This window comes from Schistocerca piceifrons, chromosome 1 (genome assembly GCF_021461385.2).
Source record: "Schistocerca piceifrons isolate TAMUIC-IGC-003096 chromosome 1, iqSchPice1.1, whole genome shotgun sequence".
Classification (NCBI taxonomy): Eukaryota; Metazoa; Arthropoda; class Insecta; order Orthoptera; family Acrididae; genus Schistocerca; species Schistocerca piceifrons.
In genome coordinates this window covers 573,644,737-573,663,077 of record NC_060138.1, presented here as the reverse complement: position 1 = coordinate 573,663,077, position 18,341 = coordinate 573,644,737, and the positions used below count along the sequence as shown (strand labels likewise).

The following is an 18,341-nucleotide window of genomic DNA, read 5'->3' as shown; positions in this document are numbered from 1 at the left end:
TAATTAATCTGCACATAGCTCTAAAGTTATTCTTGTAAATTTAAGTGAGCAGATAACAGAGTCACAGTACCTAGCATGTGCTGACAAAATTTTATGGGCCAAAGGCAAATGTCATTGTATGCATTCCAGAAATATCTACAGAACATAACAGACTAGTTGGGTAACTCAGTATCTAGTAGCAGAGTAGAAGACACTCGGTGCAGGTGGATGGATAAGGTAATAAGAGAGGAGTACTAAAAGCCACACACAATGGGTAAATCTGCAGCAGCTAAAGGGTTAAGAATCCTGGACAGTATAGTGCTTTAGAACAGAATGCCAACCAGATACACTTCATGATAAGTAAAGTGAATCACTCGGAAGAGGAGGAGGGCATTATTCAGTTGGGAATGGCATCATAAAACCAGTGTCTCCTCTCCCCAGTGAAGGGAGCCCACAACTCTTGTAAATGGACCTTAATGTCTTGAATAATGACACTGCGATGAAGTTGATGTTCAAGCTGATTTTATCTGGGTCATGTCTGGGGATCTTGCTGGCTATAGGTGTACCTCAACATCAAGCAGACAGTTCATAGAGACATGTGCAAAGTGTGGATGAGCATTGTCTTCTTGAAAAGTTGCACAACAATTGTCTCACATGTGAGGTAACACATGAAGATGCAGGATGTTCTTGATTTACATTGTGCCAGCAGATTTCCCTCAGTCACTACCAGCCATGACCTGGAGTCTTACCCAATGGCTCCCCACATCATACTGAACCATGATGGTCATCCGGCCTAGTGCAGAACCAACATTCATCACTGAACACAATGCAATGCCAGTCACCAGAAGTTCATGCTTCCTGGTTGCAGCACCCCCACAACAAACACAGCCATTTGTGTTGTAGTATTAATGGCAGTTTATGCAGAGGATGGTAATTCCCTAGTCCACCTGCTGCTAGCCTCTAATCAATGGTGTGGAATAACAGAATGTTGCAGGGAGTTCATTAATTGTTCCCAGATGGCAAGTGCAGATGTGAAGGTGTTATAATGTGCTTGCTGCACAATAAGGCAATCCTTCTTTGTGGCAGTCAGACATTATCAAACAGAACCTTGATGACAAATATGTCTGCCCTCATGTACCCAAGCTGTGAAACATCAGGCCACAGTCACGTCCAAATGCCAGACAAATCTGGAAATTGTATGAATCAACCAACCAGACAAATCAAGACCCACAATGAAGCCCCTTCAAAACTCTGTCAGCTGCTGGTAATACTGTCTTACATAAATACATAGTATTTCTGTGTTCTTCAAAGTGGTCATTCAACATTTGAAATTGTTTACCAAGCCTGGTAACAAAACTATTCATGGAAACAATAATGCACTCTGATGGCTGTTCTGCTTGTCACAGAAAATTGTAACTCTAATAATTTTGAAATCTGTTGTCCGGGTGTACATGTACAAAGGTACATTGACATTAGACCATGTTTTGGGGGTACCTCACTATTTTGTCAGACATTGTAAGGTAAAACACATGACATGCCTCCATTGGTTACCTTTAATATTAGACTTGACTCTCAGTAAATGCTGCCTTAGTGTTTACTGTACAATGTTGTGCTTAATGAAGCATCACAGAAGATGGGTATTGAAAATGTAAGTGCCATCAGACATGTAAGACAGTCATTCAAACTGATAGGTAGTTGTGTGGAACACAAACACTGTGAAGAAGTATCTTCTTTTTACGACTGTACGCCAAAGGAGCCCACTAGGCACAATCTTTGATGGCATACAAGATAACAAACTGAAACTCATGCAGTCAGGGAAATAAATGTGAGTTTACTGAATGCATGGGAATGACTGACTACACAGACTGTTTAAAGTGACAGCCACACAGTGAGAATTCTAACACCCAATGGCACAAAATTCCCTGTCGTACTGTCTGTCACATGGTACCTGTTGAACCCAGTCATTATAATTGATGATTAGGCTCTGGTTCCAATATTTCACTAATTCAAATAGGCTCATAATGTGAGTTCACTGTTCCAAGCCAACATAACACAAGATACTCTCCATCATAACACCATTGTCAAGTCATGATTCTTGCTTTAAGAGACTGGAAATCACTACTATCCAGCTGTAATGCCAACAGAATAAGGTCTTGCAGAAACTGTAATTTCATCTTGTAATTTGTAGCACATGTCATAAATATGATTCTCATCACTGTAGTAATGAAATGTTGATTTCAGAACTTAGAATTGACAGCTAAAAGTCCTTTCTCTCTTTATAATTTCTTTCTGTTACATTCAAAGTTGGAACATGGCAAGAATGATAGCTTATAATACCTTGTGTAAGCAGTTCTTTGTCTAATTTTATCTTTGCAGTCTCTATGGATATGGGCTAAGGATTATGTAAAGATACTATCTTGCAAGCAGGTTATAGGAGAGTGTAATTATGTTTTGGTGTGATAATAGGCCAGTAAAATTTTTACATGGTTTCTGGATTGCTATTTCCTGCCAGTTAAAGCAAACCTGTGAGAATCAGCATCACATTACTTAGTATGTACTCATGGTGATAGGATCAATAGTCTATTTACTTAACACTTGGGGCACATATATGAAACAGCAAAGGTAGGACAGCCTCACACAAAGCAGTACATTTATCAGTGGAACCAAAGGGGATCCAAGATTAACAGAGCAACTCAAAAATAAACTTTAATTTCTACAATTTTGTTATTTGTTTCCCAGTAGGAATTTGAGACAAAGGGGTAAGAAAAGTATGCACAGATATTAAAAATGAGCATTATTTTTCTCTTAGCTTCAGGTCAAAGTAACATACTCATTTATCTTCATGACAAGTGCTTGTATCTTCTCTGTTTGTTTGGTGTTTTGTCCTAGGTCACAGAGTGCCTCTGAGAGTGCCATGCTCGATCCAGAATGTTGTTGCAGCTGTGAGTACAAGGCAGACAGAATGAGCTGCAGTGCCACAGAACCAGCCATTGGCTGCACATCTGCAGGTACCATCTCCTCAATAAGGGCTGCAGCACACAGTAGATGTGGGGGTACACACTCCACAATTTGTCCCACACAGTCCAGTGCCAGTATCATAGCCTGGTCTGTGCTGGCACCATCCTAAAAAAAGTAAAAACTTTATCATAAGTTGGGCAAGAATTCATGAAAGACAATAGTTGAGATTTTAATACATGCCTTATATCTATCTGGATATTTATCTATCTGAAACAGAACAAAAGCATTCTTTACCCTTACTGACTCCTTTATTGTTGGTGAAAATGCTAGGTTATTGGCAAAGGGTATACAATCAGCTTACACCTTTTTCAGTTTGGGACCTAGTCTGGACTGTTCTTCACTTCCCTCTTCTTGGCTCAGTGTCTTCCTCCATTCCAAATGACATTATCCACAAGACAGTTAAAAAGAAGCAGAGAGAGTCCATCACCTTGTCTGATGACAGTTTTGATTTCAAAGGAGTCTGTGATCTCACCAATGAATTTCACTTTTGACAATGAGTCACTCAGAATATGTTTATCAGAATTCTGGATGAAATACCCTTGTAATTATTGGCACCCGTTTTGTCTCCCTTTTGATGGAATGGGTGGATTAGTGCCAATGATCATTCAGAGGGTATCCTACTCTCTCTCCATGTCCCCTGAAAGAGTTCACTTAGTTTGGTCAGAGTATCTTTAGTTACCAGTTTCAAGAGCATCACCACTATTAAGTCCTCTCCAAATGCTTTATTATCCTTCAGGCCATCAGTGATATGTATAATTTCTGTCTCAGGTGATGGATGAGAGTTGAACAATATTTTGGTAGCATGGCATATGAGTAACTCCCTTTTGATCCATTAATTTTTTGAAGTACAGAGCCAAGATACTACTGTTCTCCTTATAGTTCAAGCCAAGCATTTCATTTTCAACTCTAAAGTATATGCTCGGGGCTTGCTACCTTTACAGATTAGATTTGATAGTTTAGATTTTACTGGCACAAAATTTTATTACTTCAAGTAGACAATGCTTTACAGATTTTAAATATTTTTGAAAAATCATGATTTGTCATAAATTATCTGTATGTCAATATTAAAACTACTAGTTCCTGTCAAAAAGCAAACCGTATTTATGTTTTAGACATTTATTGGAGTGCGTATGACCAAGTGCAATACGTTAACAGAGTGAAGCACAAGGCATTGTGCTTTAACCTTTAATGTATTTTCCAATGTATAAATCATGTACTTCCCTGCACTCAATAATTTTAGTGAAGTTGATGAATAGCATGCAGCTAGACTGATCGTAACTGGATAGATGTCCTACAATTAATGCATTTTTTATGCATTGAGATGGTCTGCCATTTCACTAAAACTGCTACTTTTAATAAAGAAAACAAGAAGCTTAATTTATCTTTGTTGTAAAAAGTACTGACACACACACAAACAAAGCAGCTGCTGTGCCAAATCAAGATTTTTCACAAAGTTTAACATTTCATAGCACAACATTCAATTTAAGCAAGATATTTTTATTGAGATATAATTAAACAGAAGGTGAATAATTTAGACAGTTTTCATGCATGAATTATTTAGTAAATCAGAAAGAATTGACAAATAACCTTCACAGCACAGATGAGAGTTTGTATGATGGGAAAAACTAATGACTCTAATGGTCTCAGAAGTGCTTGTACCCATGGTGGCCTATTCTGATTCCATATCTGGAAAACAGAAAACAAGAAGCTTAATTTCTCTTTGTTGTAAAAAGTATTGACACACACACAAACAAAACAATGGAAAACTGTCCACTGTAAAAGATAACAAATAAATTTCCTTGAAATTGATTTATTCCCTGTATTCAGTATCTAGTAGTTTTACCTGAATAGCACAGTTACAAATTAAAAATAATAACATGAATCATCACAGATAATTTTATCCAAGATAGTAGTACTAGTTTTACAAGCTACATTAATACATTCGTAAATTTCATCAAGCTACTAGGAAAGAGTTTTAATAATTTTTGCAAACTTATCTGGATAAATTATTTGTGGTGATGTTAGCATTGATTCCTATCATACAGAACTAATGGTGCTTACAGTTGTTGACTTAGTTACAAACATAAGTCAGCGTTTTGAAAACAAAGAGTCTATAGCACTAGTACTCTGTGACCTTAGTAAGGCATTTGACTGCATCCCACATAAGGCCTTGCTCAGAAAGCTAAAAACATATAATGTAGGGGGATCTGTCCTGCAAACTCTTGAATCTTACCTGAGAAACAGGTGACAGAGCATGGTGTGCCACAGGGATCAATAATAGGGCCCCTGCTGTTCCTTATCTTTGTAAATGACATAGGCTCCAATGGGCACACCTTGCAGTTTGCAGGTGATACAACCTTGTTCTCAAAAGGAGAGAATGTTGAACAGGCAGTCCAACAAGCAGAAGTCTTGTTCAATCAAGCTAAGGCCTGGTTTACCATGAGCAAAATGAAAATTAATGAAGAAAAAACTCAAGAGGATGATTGCAGCCTCAGCAATTCTGGAGCACTGGGTAACACAGCAGATATTAAACTTCTGGGCTTTCTCATTGATACCAAATTAACCTGGCAACAGCACACCAAACATGTATGTTCCAAACTTTCATGCATCCTCTACCTCTTGAGGAACTGAAAAGTATAGTACTGGAACAGTATCTTCTAACTGTGTACTATGCAATGTTCCAAAGCCACATCAGTTGTGGGCTGTTGTTTTGGGGCCATTCTGCAGGCTGCAAGAATGTGCTTTTACTGCAAAAGAAAGCAATGAGGATCACTACTTCAAGCAAAAAAACAGACCACTGTAAACCAATTTTCACCAGGTTAGGAGTTCTGACTGTTTACAGCCAGTATATATTGAACTGCCTCTTCCACATAACGAGAAACTGTGATATAGTCAATGCCCACACCGTGGCACCTGCAGCTGCGTGGCTGCGGTCTTTATGTCATACAGCGAATGGCCGGCACGCCCCGCTTATGCGCAGCTCTGCACAACTGTAAAGTGCAGGCGCGGAGCATGGACCTCACTCACTGAGTACCTTGACACTGTCATGGAAACCTCGGCCGGCGTCCTCCAGAGAGACAGTTATGTGAGGCCGCGCCACCAATCATAACAGGACACGACAAGTGGACTCGGTTACGGCGGGCATATTCCTCCACCACTTGCCCTATATAGCCGCATACGACACCATGCCTGGCAGTCTTGTGTTGGGCTACCTACTTGCTACATTGATGTTTCTCCAATTACGGATACAACAGAAACCATGATACTTACAGAAAGAGAAATGAAGTTCACGAATATAGCACTCACAACAAAGACAGTATTGACATGCCAAGGTGTTGATTAGCAAAGACAAAAAACAGCTTCCCAATGGTGGCCCTAAAATTGTTTAATGCTCTACCTGATCACATCCAGTCTTTACCATGGGAGCAGTTTAAAACTACTATTTTGTGTAAGCTAAAAGAGCAAACCTTCTACAATATTGAAGAATTCTTCTCTAGTAATAGTATAGTGTTTACTTGAGCTGCAGCTCAGTTCCATGACTCCAACAGCAACCGTTATATTTAATTTAATTATATACTTGTATCTATTTTATAGTTGTGATATAATTGTAATCTAATTTATAACTTAAATATGTCTTGCGGTATTAAATTACTATCATAGTAAAGTTGTATTCATGTATTTTGCTAATGTTGTATCTTGATGCTGTCTGTCCAGCTGTGGCTGGTGAATGGCATAGAATTGGTAGTAAATGGTAATAATAAATAATAATAAAAATGTTTCCAATGACAAATGAACGTCATAATACAACAATCAATTCTAATACCCAGGCACCTTCAGTGATTTTGATGTAAATATGATAGTAAATGGCGTATCAGAACATGACAGTCAATTATTGACTACAAAACATGGCTGTGTATATCAATGAAAATAATCAGTTTTTGGAAGTATAATGTAACTGGATGGATAAAAAGATCCACTCATCAAGCTGACCGATCTACACCGGCACCCAGCGGCAGCCACTGAGTAACAGCACCACACAATGTCAAAGGTATCGACATGCATGATACCCACTACTAACAAAGCCTACCCTTGCATGACCTGTCACAGGCAGCAAGACATCCACTACTGCTCATACCAACCGACCTAACTATTTCAGAGGTTTTTTTTTCCTTGGCTCTTGCCTTGGCACTTTTTTTCCTCTGCCCTTCAAACCGCTACCCTTCATTTGACTTTTGACCCAATCTATATCCAAGTGAGTCCATATTAATGGTTAACCTTAACCAGACATATGCAAACATCGCAGTACCCACATCCTGTGACACCTCATTTTAGTGAAAACAAACCCTTATGCAGAGATGACAGTAGACCTTTCGAGTTGGCCATCATGCCGGCGTGGGCGTGGAGGGGCTCCACCTTTTAAAATAAAAAAGCAGAGGCAGGAGAACACACATAAAAAGTTATGAAATTCATGAGCTTTTGGAGCCAGTGGATGCCTCTGCTTGCAGAAGGATTGAAGGGAAAGAAGAGGAGTGAAGGAAAAGGACTGGTGAGATGGAGGAAATGGAGAGAGTTCAGAAAACTATGGGATGTCACCCGATCACCAACCTTGAGTATTTCTGGATGAAGATGAAGACATGCCACTGGCTCCTCCTGCTCCAATTGCTCTGCTGCCAAGGTCAACACCATACAACCTTAGCCCTCAGCCTGGGTGTTTTCTTTCATATGCTCCTGTGCCCCGAGTCACTAACGCTGCTGAGGACTCGGAGGAGGATGCCATGCTTGTGGTGGTCATTTGCAGTAAATTTTTTCCTGTTTCCCCAAGGTGGAAGGGGTATTGTATCCACCACTATTAAAGCTCTGCACCAAGCTGCTGTGCACTCCATTATGCAAGGCCATTATGCAGCCTCTGGGGCTGGGCAAAGTCTGGGGTGATTTTCTCTAGTTGGGGTGTAGTGTTGATCAGCTGGCTGTGGGAAAAAGGCATGTATATGCCTTGTGTTACACTGGCTGGGTGGCTTGGGGTAGGATGGGAACTAGGTGGCTGGTAACGGTGGTGCAGAGAGGAGGACGGAAAAAAACTGTCGGGAAACTAGGTGGGGACGAAGTTGATTGGCATGTCGCAGAGCCTCCCAGTTCAGAAGCTGTGCATGGAAAACCTTCTGGCCCATGCTGTTTGATTGTTCCTGGAATCCAGGCTGTTTGCTGGCCAAACCCTTTTGCCCACACCTAAGTCCCAGTGCAGAACTTTGAAGGAGGCAGTGGTGGTGCTGGCCATGGAGTCAGTATGAACATGCTCGAGAGGGTCCAGGGGTACTGTCCATGGAGAAGTGCTGCTGGACTTTTGTCTCTGGTGAGTGTCGACCTGTAACTGGTCAAAAAAAGTTAGTGATGTATCAGTGGAATGATGCTGAAGGTATTCCTTCATCTGAGTTTTAAAAGTGTGAACCATCCTCTTGGCTTCTCCATTAGATTGTGGATGGAAGGGGGCCCTGGAATGTGGGTAATTCTATGCTGGGCCAGAAAGCATGAAACTCCTCACTATGAAATTGTGGGCCATTGTCAGCTACAAGAACTTCTGGCAGACTTTCAATCACAAGTTTTACTAAGGCTGTGATGGTGTTGGTGGCTGACATGGCATTGCATCAGACAATATATGGAAATCTGGAGTAAGTGTCAACCACTATCAAGAACATGGTGTGAAACACTGGCCCAGCAAAATCAATGTTTACCCACTCCCAAGGGTGAGCACATGGGGGCCAAGAGGCAAATGAATGTCATGGGGCAGCCTGCTGGCTTTGGCAGAATGGAGATCTTTGGGAGAGTCATTCAGTCTCCTGGTTCATGCACAGCCAATAAGTGATCCTGCGAGCCAGGAGTTTAGTTCAGGATACCCCCAGTGACCTTGGTGCAATAGTTGCAGTACATATTGAAAGAGCAAAGTAACTGTATTTCCGAAGAAGTGCTTGCTATTATGTAGCAGAAAGTTGAACATACATAAAAGCTTCCACATTTGGGCACAGGAATAGTTTCAGTGATGAAGAAGTCCACATTATGAAGCAGCAGTTCAGAATTTTAGAGAAGCAGCACTCACAATCTGAACAAACATTATATCAGATATGATAACATTCAAGAGTTCCACAGCATATTGATAAAGCTGTTCAGGATTAACTGCAGACTCATTATCTGTGGAGAATGTAGTACTGATTTTCTGTCAGATATCCCTGACTGAATGTAATAATAATAATAATAATAATTTTAGATGCAGTACATTGTCTACAGGGCTGGTAACTGCTGGGTAAGTAAGTAAGTAATACTATTACTAATAATAATGTTTTCATGTGGCTTAGGTGCAAGACCCTCAACTGGATACAGCTTCAGTGACTTGCATGTTCCTAACCTACACCAGTAAACCTGCCAGGTAAAGAAGACCTACAATTACACCTGAAATCTGATAACATTTCACATTGCTGGAGAATCTTCATATCATTGAGAGGTGATGCCTAGATTAAATGCAAACTGAAAAATTTCCATGGTTTGACTGGGATTCGAGTCCACAGCTTCTCAGTTTACAGATATGTGCTTTACCATATAAATTTACTTATTTATTGCAATTTATAAAAATCTGTTACAAATTATTATCCAGTAAACACTCCACATGCATAATTTTTTCTTCTAAACCATTTGATTGAATGTACTACAAGTTGTTGATATTCTGGTTTATATTATTGCTCACATAAAGTCATACTGCACCTGCTAACAGCAATTTTTTTAAATCAATTACTTTTAGTATATTAGGTGAAAAATAATAGTAAACTGTTTAAATGATGATGATGGTCACATATTTAATGATAGATTTAAGCCACAAAATACAAATACTGTCTAACAGAATCATATCAGCTCTGATGAATTAAACCCACTATTTAAAGATAGCTCATGAGAAGAACAATGGAAAGAGATTTACGGGTAGACACTGACGAAATTAAATGTAAAACTTTTCCCTATATATCGATATGGCATCCAGTGTCTTGTTTTCCCAAACACAAATGAGGGTAAAGTTGAACACAAGCACAGATAAGGGCTGGATAATTTTATGGGCATATTATAAGGGTATTCTGAAAAGATGCCTCTGAATTTTTTATGCGAAAATCCTTAAAGCTTTCTAAATAAAACATACATTATTATGGAACTATGTTGGTGCATGAGAAACAGTGTGCTCTAATAGAGTTTCGAATCCGATGAGATCATCCACACATGGAGCACCCTCTCTTTCAGCATGACAATGCCAGACCGCATATGAGTGCTGCATTATCTGCAAGAATCTAATGCCTTGGATTCATTTCAACGATCATCCTCCATACTGACTCGATTTAGTTCCATCCAATTTTCACCTGCTTCCAAAACTGAAAAAACACCTTCACCTTCAAGGCCTTCACTTTGATAATGATGAAGCAGTGCAAGCAGAGGCGAGGTTGTGACTCTTTCAACTCAAACATCAACAAACTGGTCAGTTGTTGAGAGAAACATGTTCACTGTCAGGGTGACTAAGTTGAAGAATAAAGGACACACACACACACACACACACACACACACACACACACACACACACACACAAGATGGGAGGCAGGGAGAGGAACTTGGGGTGGTTGGGTGTGGCTTGGAGGGAAGCCAGTTTGCTGGCTAGAAATGTGGGAGGGAGGGGTGGCAGGAGTAGAATTTTAATATTATTTGTTATGTTTAAAAAGTGTTAAGAATTTTCATATAAAAGCCTGGAGGCATTGCTTTTCAACATGTCCTCGTACTATGACCTTTGCTGTGGTAATAATATACACCTTATCTTGGCAGTATTTGGTATAGATAGCCGTGATACATAATAAGATTCTTGTATCATGAGCAAATTTTCCAGTTTTTCATAAACTCATTAACATCTCTGACAGATAATTTAACTGGGTCCAAAAGAGGATGTATCAAAACACGGCATCAAGTGGCACCATATTTTATGGTCTCCCATTCTGAATTGACTTTTATTCCTGTTGATTGGTCCTTTAAGGTAATACTCTGAATTCCATTGTAAATACAACAATTTAAGTCATGCAAGTAAGGAAAGATATTAATATAGAAGAAATAAAATATTATGTGCATACCAAACATCACTATAAGAATAAACAAAATTTCTCTAGACCAATTTTACTTCTTCAATCTGTAATGTCTCTGACATACTTTCATCATTTTGTCATATTGATTTAAATGCAATTTACTATGAGCTTTGAAAAAGTAATAGCCTGTAGAAATCAATAGCCATAGTTTTATATGAAACTTAATATTATTTATAAACAATAAAATGAGGCATAGTATTCCCAAAAAGATTTATAAAACGCTTCATTGAATATGTTTTAAAAATTTATTTAATGGGTTTGGTGCCTTTTATTTACAGTTGCAGGATCTATGAGACTCAGTTTCATAGGGAAGATGCTTACTTATTCATCCAAATTAATTTTCCTGTTGTGTACTATTAAGATTTACAAAGTCCACTGCCTCTTTAAATAAAAAGTTTCAACAAAATAAATCATAAAAGTGAATTAAGAAAAACAGAGGTAACAAAACTATCATATTTAGTTGGTGACTGTTGCATTCTGGTCAAAGCTGCCAGAGATGGTGGTCATATGAGCCTTTTTGTCTGTCACACAATGAAGTTTTCAGGAAATAAACCTCAGAGCATGGACAGGCCCACAGTTTGGCTTATCAAATGAAGACAAAATTTTAATATCTCTTTAGATATTATTTATATTCACCCAAGTTTATTGCTGCAAATAAGACGATATATAATTTAATGATCTTAGAAAAAGATAGATTGTCACTTACCATAAAAATGGCACATTAGGATGCAGACAGGCACAACTAAAAGACATTTACACATTAGCTTTTGACCACAGCATTCATCAGAAAAAGAAACACACACACACACACACACACACACACACACACACATTCATTCACACAAGCAGGCATACCTCATGAACAGATGACCGCCATCTCCAACAGCATGACGCGATCCAAGCTGCTGGAGGTGGTGGTTGTGTGATTGAGGTGTGCTTGCTTGTACGAATGAATGTGAGTGTGTTTCTTTTTCTGGGGAAGGGTGGGGCTGAAAGCTAATGTATAACTGACTTTTAGCTGTGCCTATATGCAACTCAATATGCCGTCTTTATGGTATGTAGCAGTCATGGCTGAAAGCAAATGTGTAGGTGACTTTTTTGTTGTGTGTGTCTGCAATTTAATGTGCCATCTTTACAGTTAGTAGCAATCTATGTGTTCATTACATTGTTGATAATGCACCCTGGAGTTTCTATTGCTTTATATAATCTGATGTTCTTTGACCCAATATATGCTGTGTGCTCATAACAAAGAAAAGGTCTTGGACAGCTCTCAGAGCACACAATAATTGCCATGCTCAGAGATTTTAGAATTTCTGTAATCCCCGTGAGATGTCAAAGTTTTGAAGACAATGTTTCTTTATAAAACAGGTAGTATATTTGAGTAATGTATCATCCCTTACTTGAGATTTTGGTTTTAGTTCCTCTGTCACTATACCACTATCAACAGAAATTAATTTGAATTAAGTTACTAGTAATGTCATTTTGCCCCATCCATATCACTGTTACTTTCAGAGAAATTAATCCCACTGAAATGATATCTGTTTTCTAAGTTATTGGAAGGTACTTATGAGATTCTGCTAACCTCTTATACAGGGTGTTTCACTGTCAATGTGACAAACAGCTAGATTTGACACAGCACGTTATGGGGAACAATTTATGCCAGACACAAAATTTTTGCTGACACTACCCAGAAATGCTAGTCGTCCTTCAGTATTAGTTGACCTGCGACATTGATATTTCACTGAACTAGCAGGACCTACTAACCAAGTGTGAAGTATACTACCTACCCCACTAAACTCATAGAGTGATGTTTGAAAAGAAATCCATAAGAGAAAGATTCCCTAAGTGGAGAAAGATATTTTAGAAGTGAATCAGGAATTATGCTTGGCCAACCACCTTACATGCAGGGCACGTGACTGGATGATAGGCAACGCACATTGCATACAAGCACAACAGATTCCCTGCCGCAACTCAAGAGCATAAACAGTGTGAAACAATGCCTAGCATCACCAGAGAGATTCAGACAGCCTTTTTTCCATTAGAAAAGCTGTTCCCCAAAATGTGACCAATCACCCATAGACGTTCTGGTGGTGGGGGTAAGGAGGAGGCAGGGCAGGGAGTGGGAGGGATACCAGGGTAGGAGTGGGGAATGGTAAAGTGCTGCTTGTGGGAGCATACAGGGTTGAGGTGGAGAGAGGTTAGGGCAACTAGGTAGAGGCGAGAGGTTATATTGGTGGAATAGAGGGCTATGTAGTACTGGAATGGGAACAAGGAATGGGCTAGATGGTTAAGGACAAAGACTAACAAAGGTTGAGGCCAGGAGAGTTACAGGAATATAGGATATATTGCAGGGAGAGCTCCAAACCATCCAATTCAGAAAACCTGGTGTTGGTGTGAAGGATTCAGATGGCATAGGGTGCGAAGCAATCATTAAAATGATGAATGTTGTGTTGGACATCATGCTCAGCAACATGGTGGTCCAGCTGTTTCTTGGCCATAGTTTGTTGGTGGCTATTCATGCAGACAGACAGCTCGTTGGCTGTCATGCCCACATAGAATGCAGCACAGTGATTGCAGCTTAGCTAACAGATCACATGACTGGTTTCACATATAGTCCTGCCTTTGATGAGGCAGGTGATGTTTGTGACTGGATTTGAGTAGGTGGGAGGATGTATGGGACAGGTCCTGAATCTAGATCTATTACAGGGATATGAGCCATGGTGACATGAGGTTGGGAGCAAGCATTGTATAGGGATGGACGAGGATACTGCATTGTTTCGGTAGGCAGCGGAATACCACTGTGGAAGGGTGGGATGGATAGTGGGTATGGCATTTCTCATTTCAGAGTATGATGAGGTGTAGTCAAAATCTGGGTAGAGAATGTAATTAAGTACTCCAGTCCTGGGTGGTACTACTAAGTCATGAGGGGTATGCTCTCTTGTGGTTGAACAGTGGGGCTTTGGTAGGTGGTGGGTGACTGGAAAAATAAGGCATGAAAGATCTGTTTTTGTAAGAGGTTGGGAGGGTAATTATGGCCTATGAAGGCCTCAGTGAGACCCCCCATATGTTTTGAGAGGGACTGCTCATCGCTACAGATGTAATGGCCAAGGGTGGCTAGGCTGTATGTGAGGGACTTCTTGGTATAGAATGGGTGGCAGCTGTTGAAATGGAGGTATTGCTAGGGGTTGGTAGGTTTGATATGGACAGAGGTACTGATCTAGCCATCTTTGAGTTGGAGGTCAACATTGAGGAAAGTGGCATGTTGGGTTAAGTAGGACAAGGTGAAGCAAGTGGGGGAGAAGGTGTTGAGGTGCTGAAGGAATGTGGATGTGGTATAGTCACCCTCGACCCAGAGCATGAAGATGTCATCAATGAATCTGAAACAGGTAGGGGTTTGGGATTCTGGGTTTTTAGGGAGGATTTGTCTTAATGGCCCATGAATAAGTTGGCATAGGATGGTGCCATCTGAGTGCCCATAGCTGTACCCTACATTTGTTTGTAGGTAATACCTTCAAAGGAGAAGTAATTGTGGGTGAGGATATAGTTGGTCTGGCGACTAGGGAGGAGGTTGTTGGCTTGGAATCTGTTGGGCATTGGCTAAGATAGTTTTCAGTAGCAGTAAGGCCATGAGCATTAGGGATGTTAGTGTAAAGCAATGTGGCATCAATAGTGACGAACAGGGCACCATGTGGTAAAGGAATAAGAATTGTGGAGAGATAGTGGAAGAAATGGTTGTTATCTTTTATATAGGAGGGAAGGTTGCAGATAATAAGCTGAAGATGTTGGTGTAGAGGACCAGAGATTCTCTCAGTGGGGACATAGTAACTGGCCACAATGGGGTGACCTGGGTGGTAGGTTTATGGACTTCAGGAAGCGTGTAGGACATAGGAGTGCAGGGAGTGGTAGAGGTGAGGAAAGAGATACGTTCTGGGGAGAGGTTATGGACTGGGCCTAAGAATTTGAGGAGAGACTGGAGATTCTACTGGATTTTTCTGGACTAGGGTCACTGTGAGATGGTTTGTAGGTGGATGAATCTGACAGCTGGCAAAGTCCATCTGCCAGCTAATTCTTGTGGCTCAAAACAACAGTGGCAGAGTCTATGTCAGCAAGTGGGATCAGTTTTATTTTTTCTTTGATCCCATTGTGTCTTCACGCCAATTTCAGTTTGCTTTTGCCTTTCACTATTGGCTTACTCCCTCAGATCTCATCTGGTTTCCTCATATGTCGTCCATTTCATCCTTTTTGTGATTATTTCCACATGTTTGGGTGAATTTTTTCGGACATAATTCTTCATTACTTACATATTTTTACACCTTTTTTTTATCCACAACCATGGTTCCTTGCTCCATTCATCTGCATCAGTACAGAAAAGTTTCCTTATCCACAGACTTAACCCGTTCACTCATACTGTTCCTGCATTGTTGCTTGGCTCATGGAATTCTGCCCAAACAGCCTTACCATAAAATTACCATCTCTGGCTGCCACCTTTCCTTCCACAAAGACGTCCATCTGTTCAGAGTCTGCCAGACTTTAACCCTCTCATGGATAATCTTGCAAAACCATATCGATCAGGCACAACCTCCTTGCAAAACCTTCTCTCCATCTACAAAATTCTCCTCCTATGCAATTCGAAATTCCTGGATCCCATAACACACACTGAATCTCTTGCCTTCCAGGAGCTACAACATCATAAAGAATGCCACCTCAAAAAACTCTCGACGCTGTTCACTTCCTACTCCCACCTCGGACTACCACAGTCCACCACCTTTACAACAACCTTCAAACCTTCCCATGTCCCCTCATAACTTGTCTCGCAGACACACACATTTACCCCATCCTCAAAAAGTCCCTCCCACCACTGCACAGAATCCAGAACCTAAACAGACCTGAAACACAGTCATTAACCTTTCCTCCAAAAGTCTTAGCCCCAAAGAAGTATCAATCCTTTCCAATGGTCTCATCTTTTAACCCACTCTCAAATACAATAATGCAAAACTTGTTAGAAACATTCTCTCTTTCTACCAGTCCCTAGAGTGGAAACATTTCTTCACCACCAACCCTGCCAATCAGACTGTACCAAAGACCAATGTGGAACCCTGCCTGACTCAGTTCACTCCTCCGTCCAACCACAATCTGTCCCCATTGTCCCTAAATCATCCCCTGTTAACTTTCAAGAATTTCTTAACCTCGAACCTTGACTCACCATCATTCCTCAACTCTGTCAACATGCAAACTAACCTTATACCTGCAGAAAGAACTGCAATCCATCACCTAAAAACTGATCCAGACCTTATAATCCTACATGCTGACAAAGGCTCCACCACTGTTGTTTCAGATCACAAGGATTACCTGGCAGAAGGACTCAACCAGTGATCAGACTCATCCACCTTCAAACCCTCCCACAGTGGTACATTTCAGAAATCCAGCAGGATCTCCTGTCTCTCCTCAAATCCTTAGGCCCATCCCAAAACCTCTCCATGGAGTCTGTTTCTCTCCTCACCCCTACAACTCCCCACACTCCTACCTTCTACATGCTTTCTAAAATCCATCAACTCAACCACCCAAGACGCCACATTGTGGCCTGTTATTGTGTCCCCACTGAGAGAATCTCTGCTCTTGTAGAACACCACCTTCAGCCTATTACCTGGAACTTACCCTCCTATATTAAAGATACCTCCACTATCCCTCCACTGTTCCTGTTCCTTTACCACAGGGTGCCTTTCTTGTCACTACTGATGCCAACTCTCTCTACACTAATATCAATAATGCCCATGGCCTTACTGCTACTGAACACTACCTTTCCCAAAGACCAATGGATTCCAAACGAACAGCCTCCTTCCTAGTCACCATGTCCAACTATATCCTACCCATAATTACATCTCCTTTGAAGGTATTACCTACAAACAAATCTGGGGTATGGCTATGGGCACCCACATGGCACCATCCTACGTCAACCTTTTCATGGGCCATCTAGAGGAATCCTTCCAAAACACCCAGAATTCCAACCCCCCCCCCCCCCCCCCCGCTCCCCCCACCTGTTTCAGATTCACTGATGACAGCTTCATGTTCTGGATCAAGGGCAAGGACACCATATCCACATTCCTTCAGAACCTCAACACCTTCTCCCCCCCTTTGGTTCACCTGGTTCTACTTAACCCAACAAGCCACTTAACTCAATGTTGACCTCTGCCTCAAAGATAGCTACATTAGTCTCTCTGTCCACATCAAACCTACAAACCAACCAACTGCTGCAGTATCTCTACTTAAACAGTTGCCACCACTTCCATACCAAGAAGTCTCTTCCATACAGCCTATCCACCCTTGGCCACCACATCTGTAGCGATGAGCAGTTCCTCTTGAAATATACAGAGGGCCTCACTGAGGCCTTCACAGGCCATAATTACCATTCCAACTTTGTACAAAAACAGATCTCCCATACCTTATCTTTCCAGTCACTCACCAGCTCCCAAAGTCCCACTGTCTGGCCACAAGGGAGCATACTCCTCATGACTCAGCACCACACAGGACTGGAGAACTGAATTATATTTTCTGCCTGGGTTTTGACTACCATGCCCTGAAATGAGAAATGCCCTACCACTATCCTTTGCACACCTCCCACAGTGATATTGCACTGCCCACCAGAGCTACACAATATCCTCATCCATCTCTACACACAACTGTCACAGGTCGCAAGAGAACTGCACCGGAAATGACAGCAGAGAAGAAGCCCTTGGACTTTGGTGTGCCAGGTACATACAGTCTTCGGCCGCAAATTCAGCTGCAGTCCACCACCAGCAATGGAGGATGACACTTCAACAATGCCAGTCACACGTGCTGGCAAAATGTCAGAGACAAACGTCAGCCGAAGAACCTGAAACAGAAACCAACAGGCTGTTTGTCAACCAAAAATCTGTCTGTCTGCATGAATGGCCACCAACAAACTAAGACCAAGAAACAGCTGGACCACCATGTTGCTGAGCTTGCTGTCCAACATGACATTCTTCATTTTAATGACTGCTTTACGGCCTGTGCCATCTGGATACTTCCCACCAACACCAACTTGTCTGAATTGCATGGGTGGGAACTCTCCCAACAATATATCCTACATTCCTGTAATCCTCCTGGCCTCAAGCTTCTTCAGTCGCAGTTCTTACCTATCTAGCCCATTCCTTGTTCCCATTCCCGCACTAC

The 18,341-nt window shown here is 41.0% G+C and overlaps 1 protein-coding gene across 1 annotated transcript in view; it reads right to left on the bottom strand.

Annotated features, from left to right (window-relative positions):
- The window catches only part of LOC124804863, a 178,137-nt gene that overhangs the window by 42,917 nt on the left and 116,879 nt on the right, over positions 1–18,341 (bottom strand). Inside the window, exons 8-9 of the mRNA XM_047265229.1 lie at positions 4,585–4,683; positions 2,810–3,102 (exon numbers count right to left, since the gene is read on the bottom strand). Coding sequence (XP_047121185.1) covers positions 2,810–3,102; positions 4,585–4,683 — 392 coding nt within the window. The remainder of the gene's footprint in view (positions 1–2,809; positions 3,103–4,584; positions 4,684–18,341) is intronic.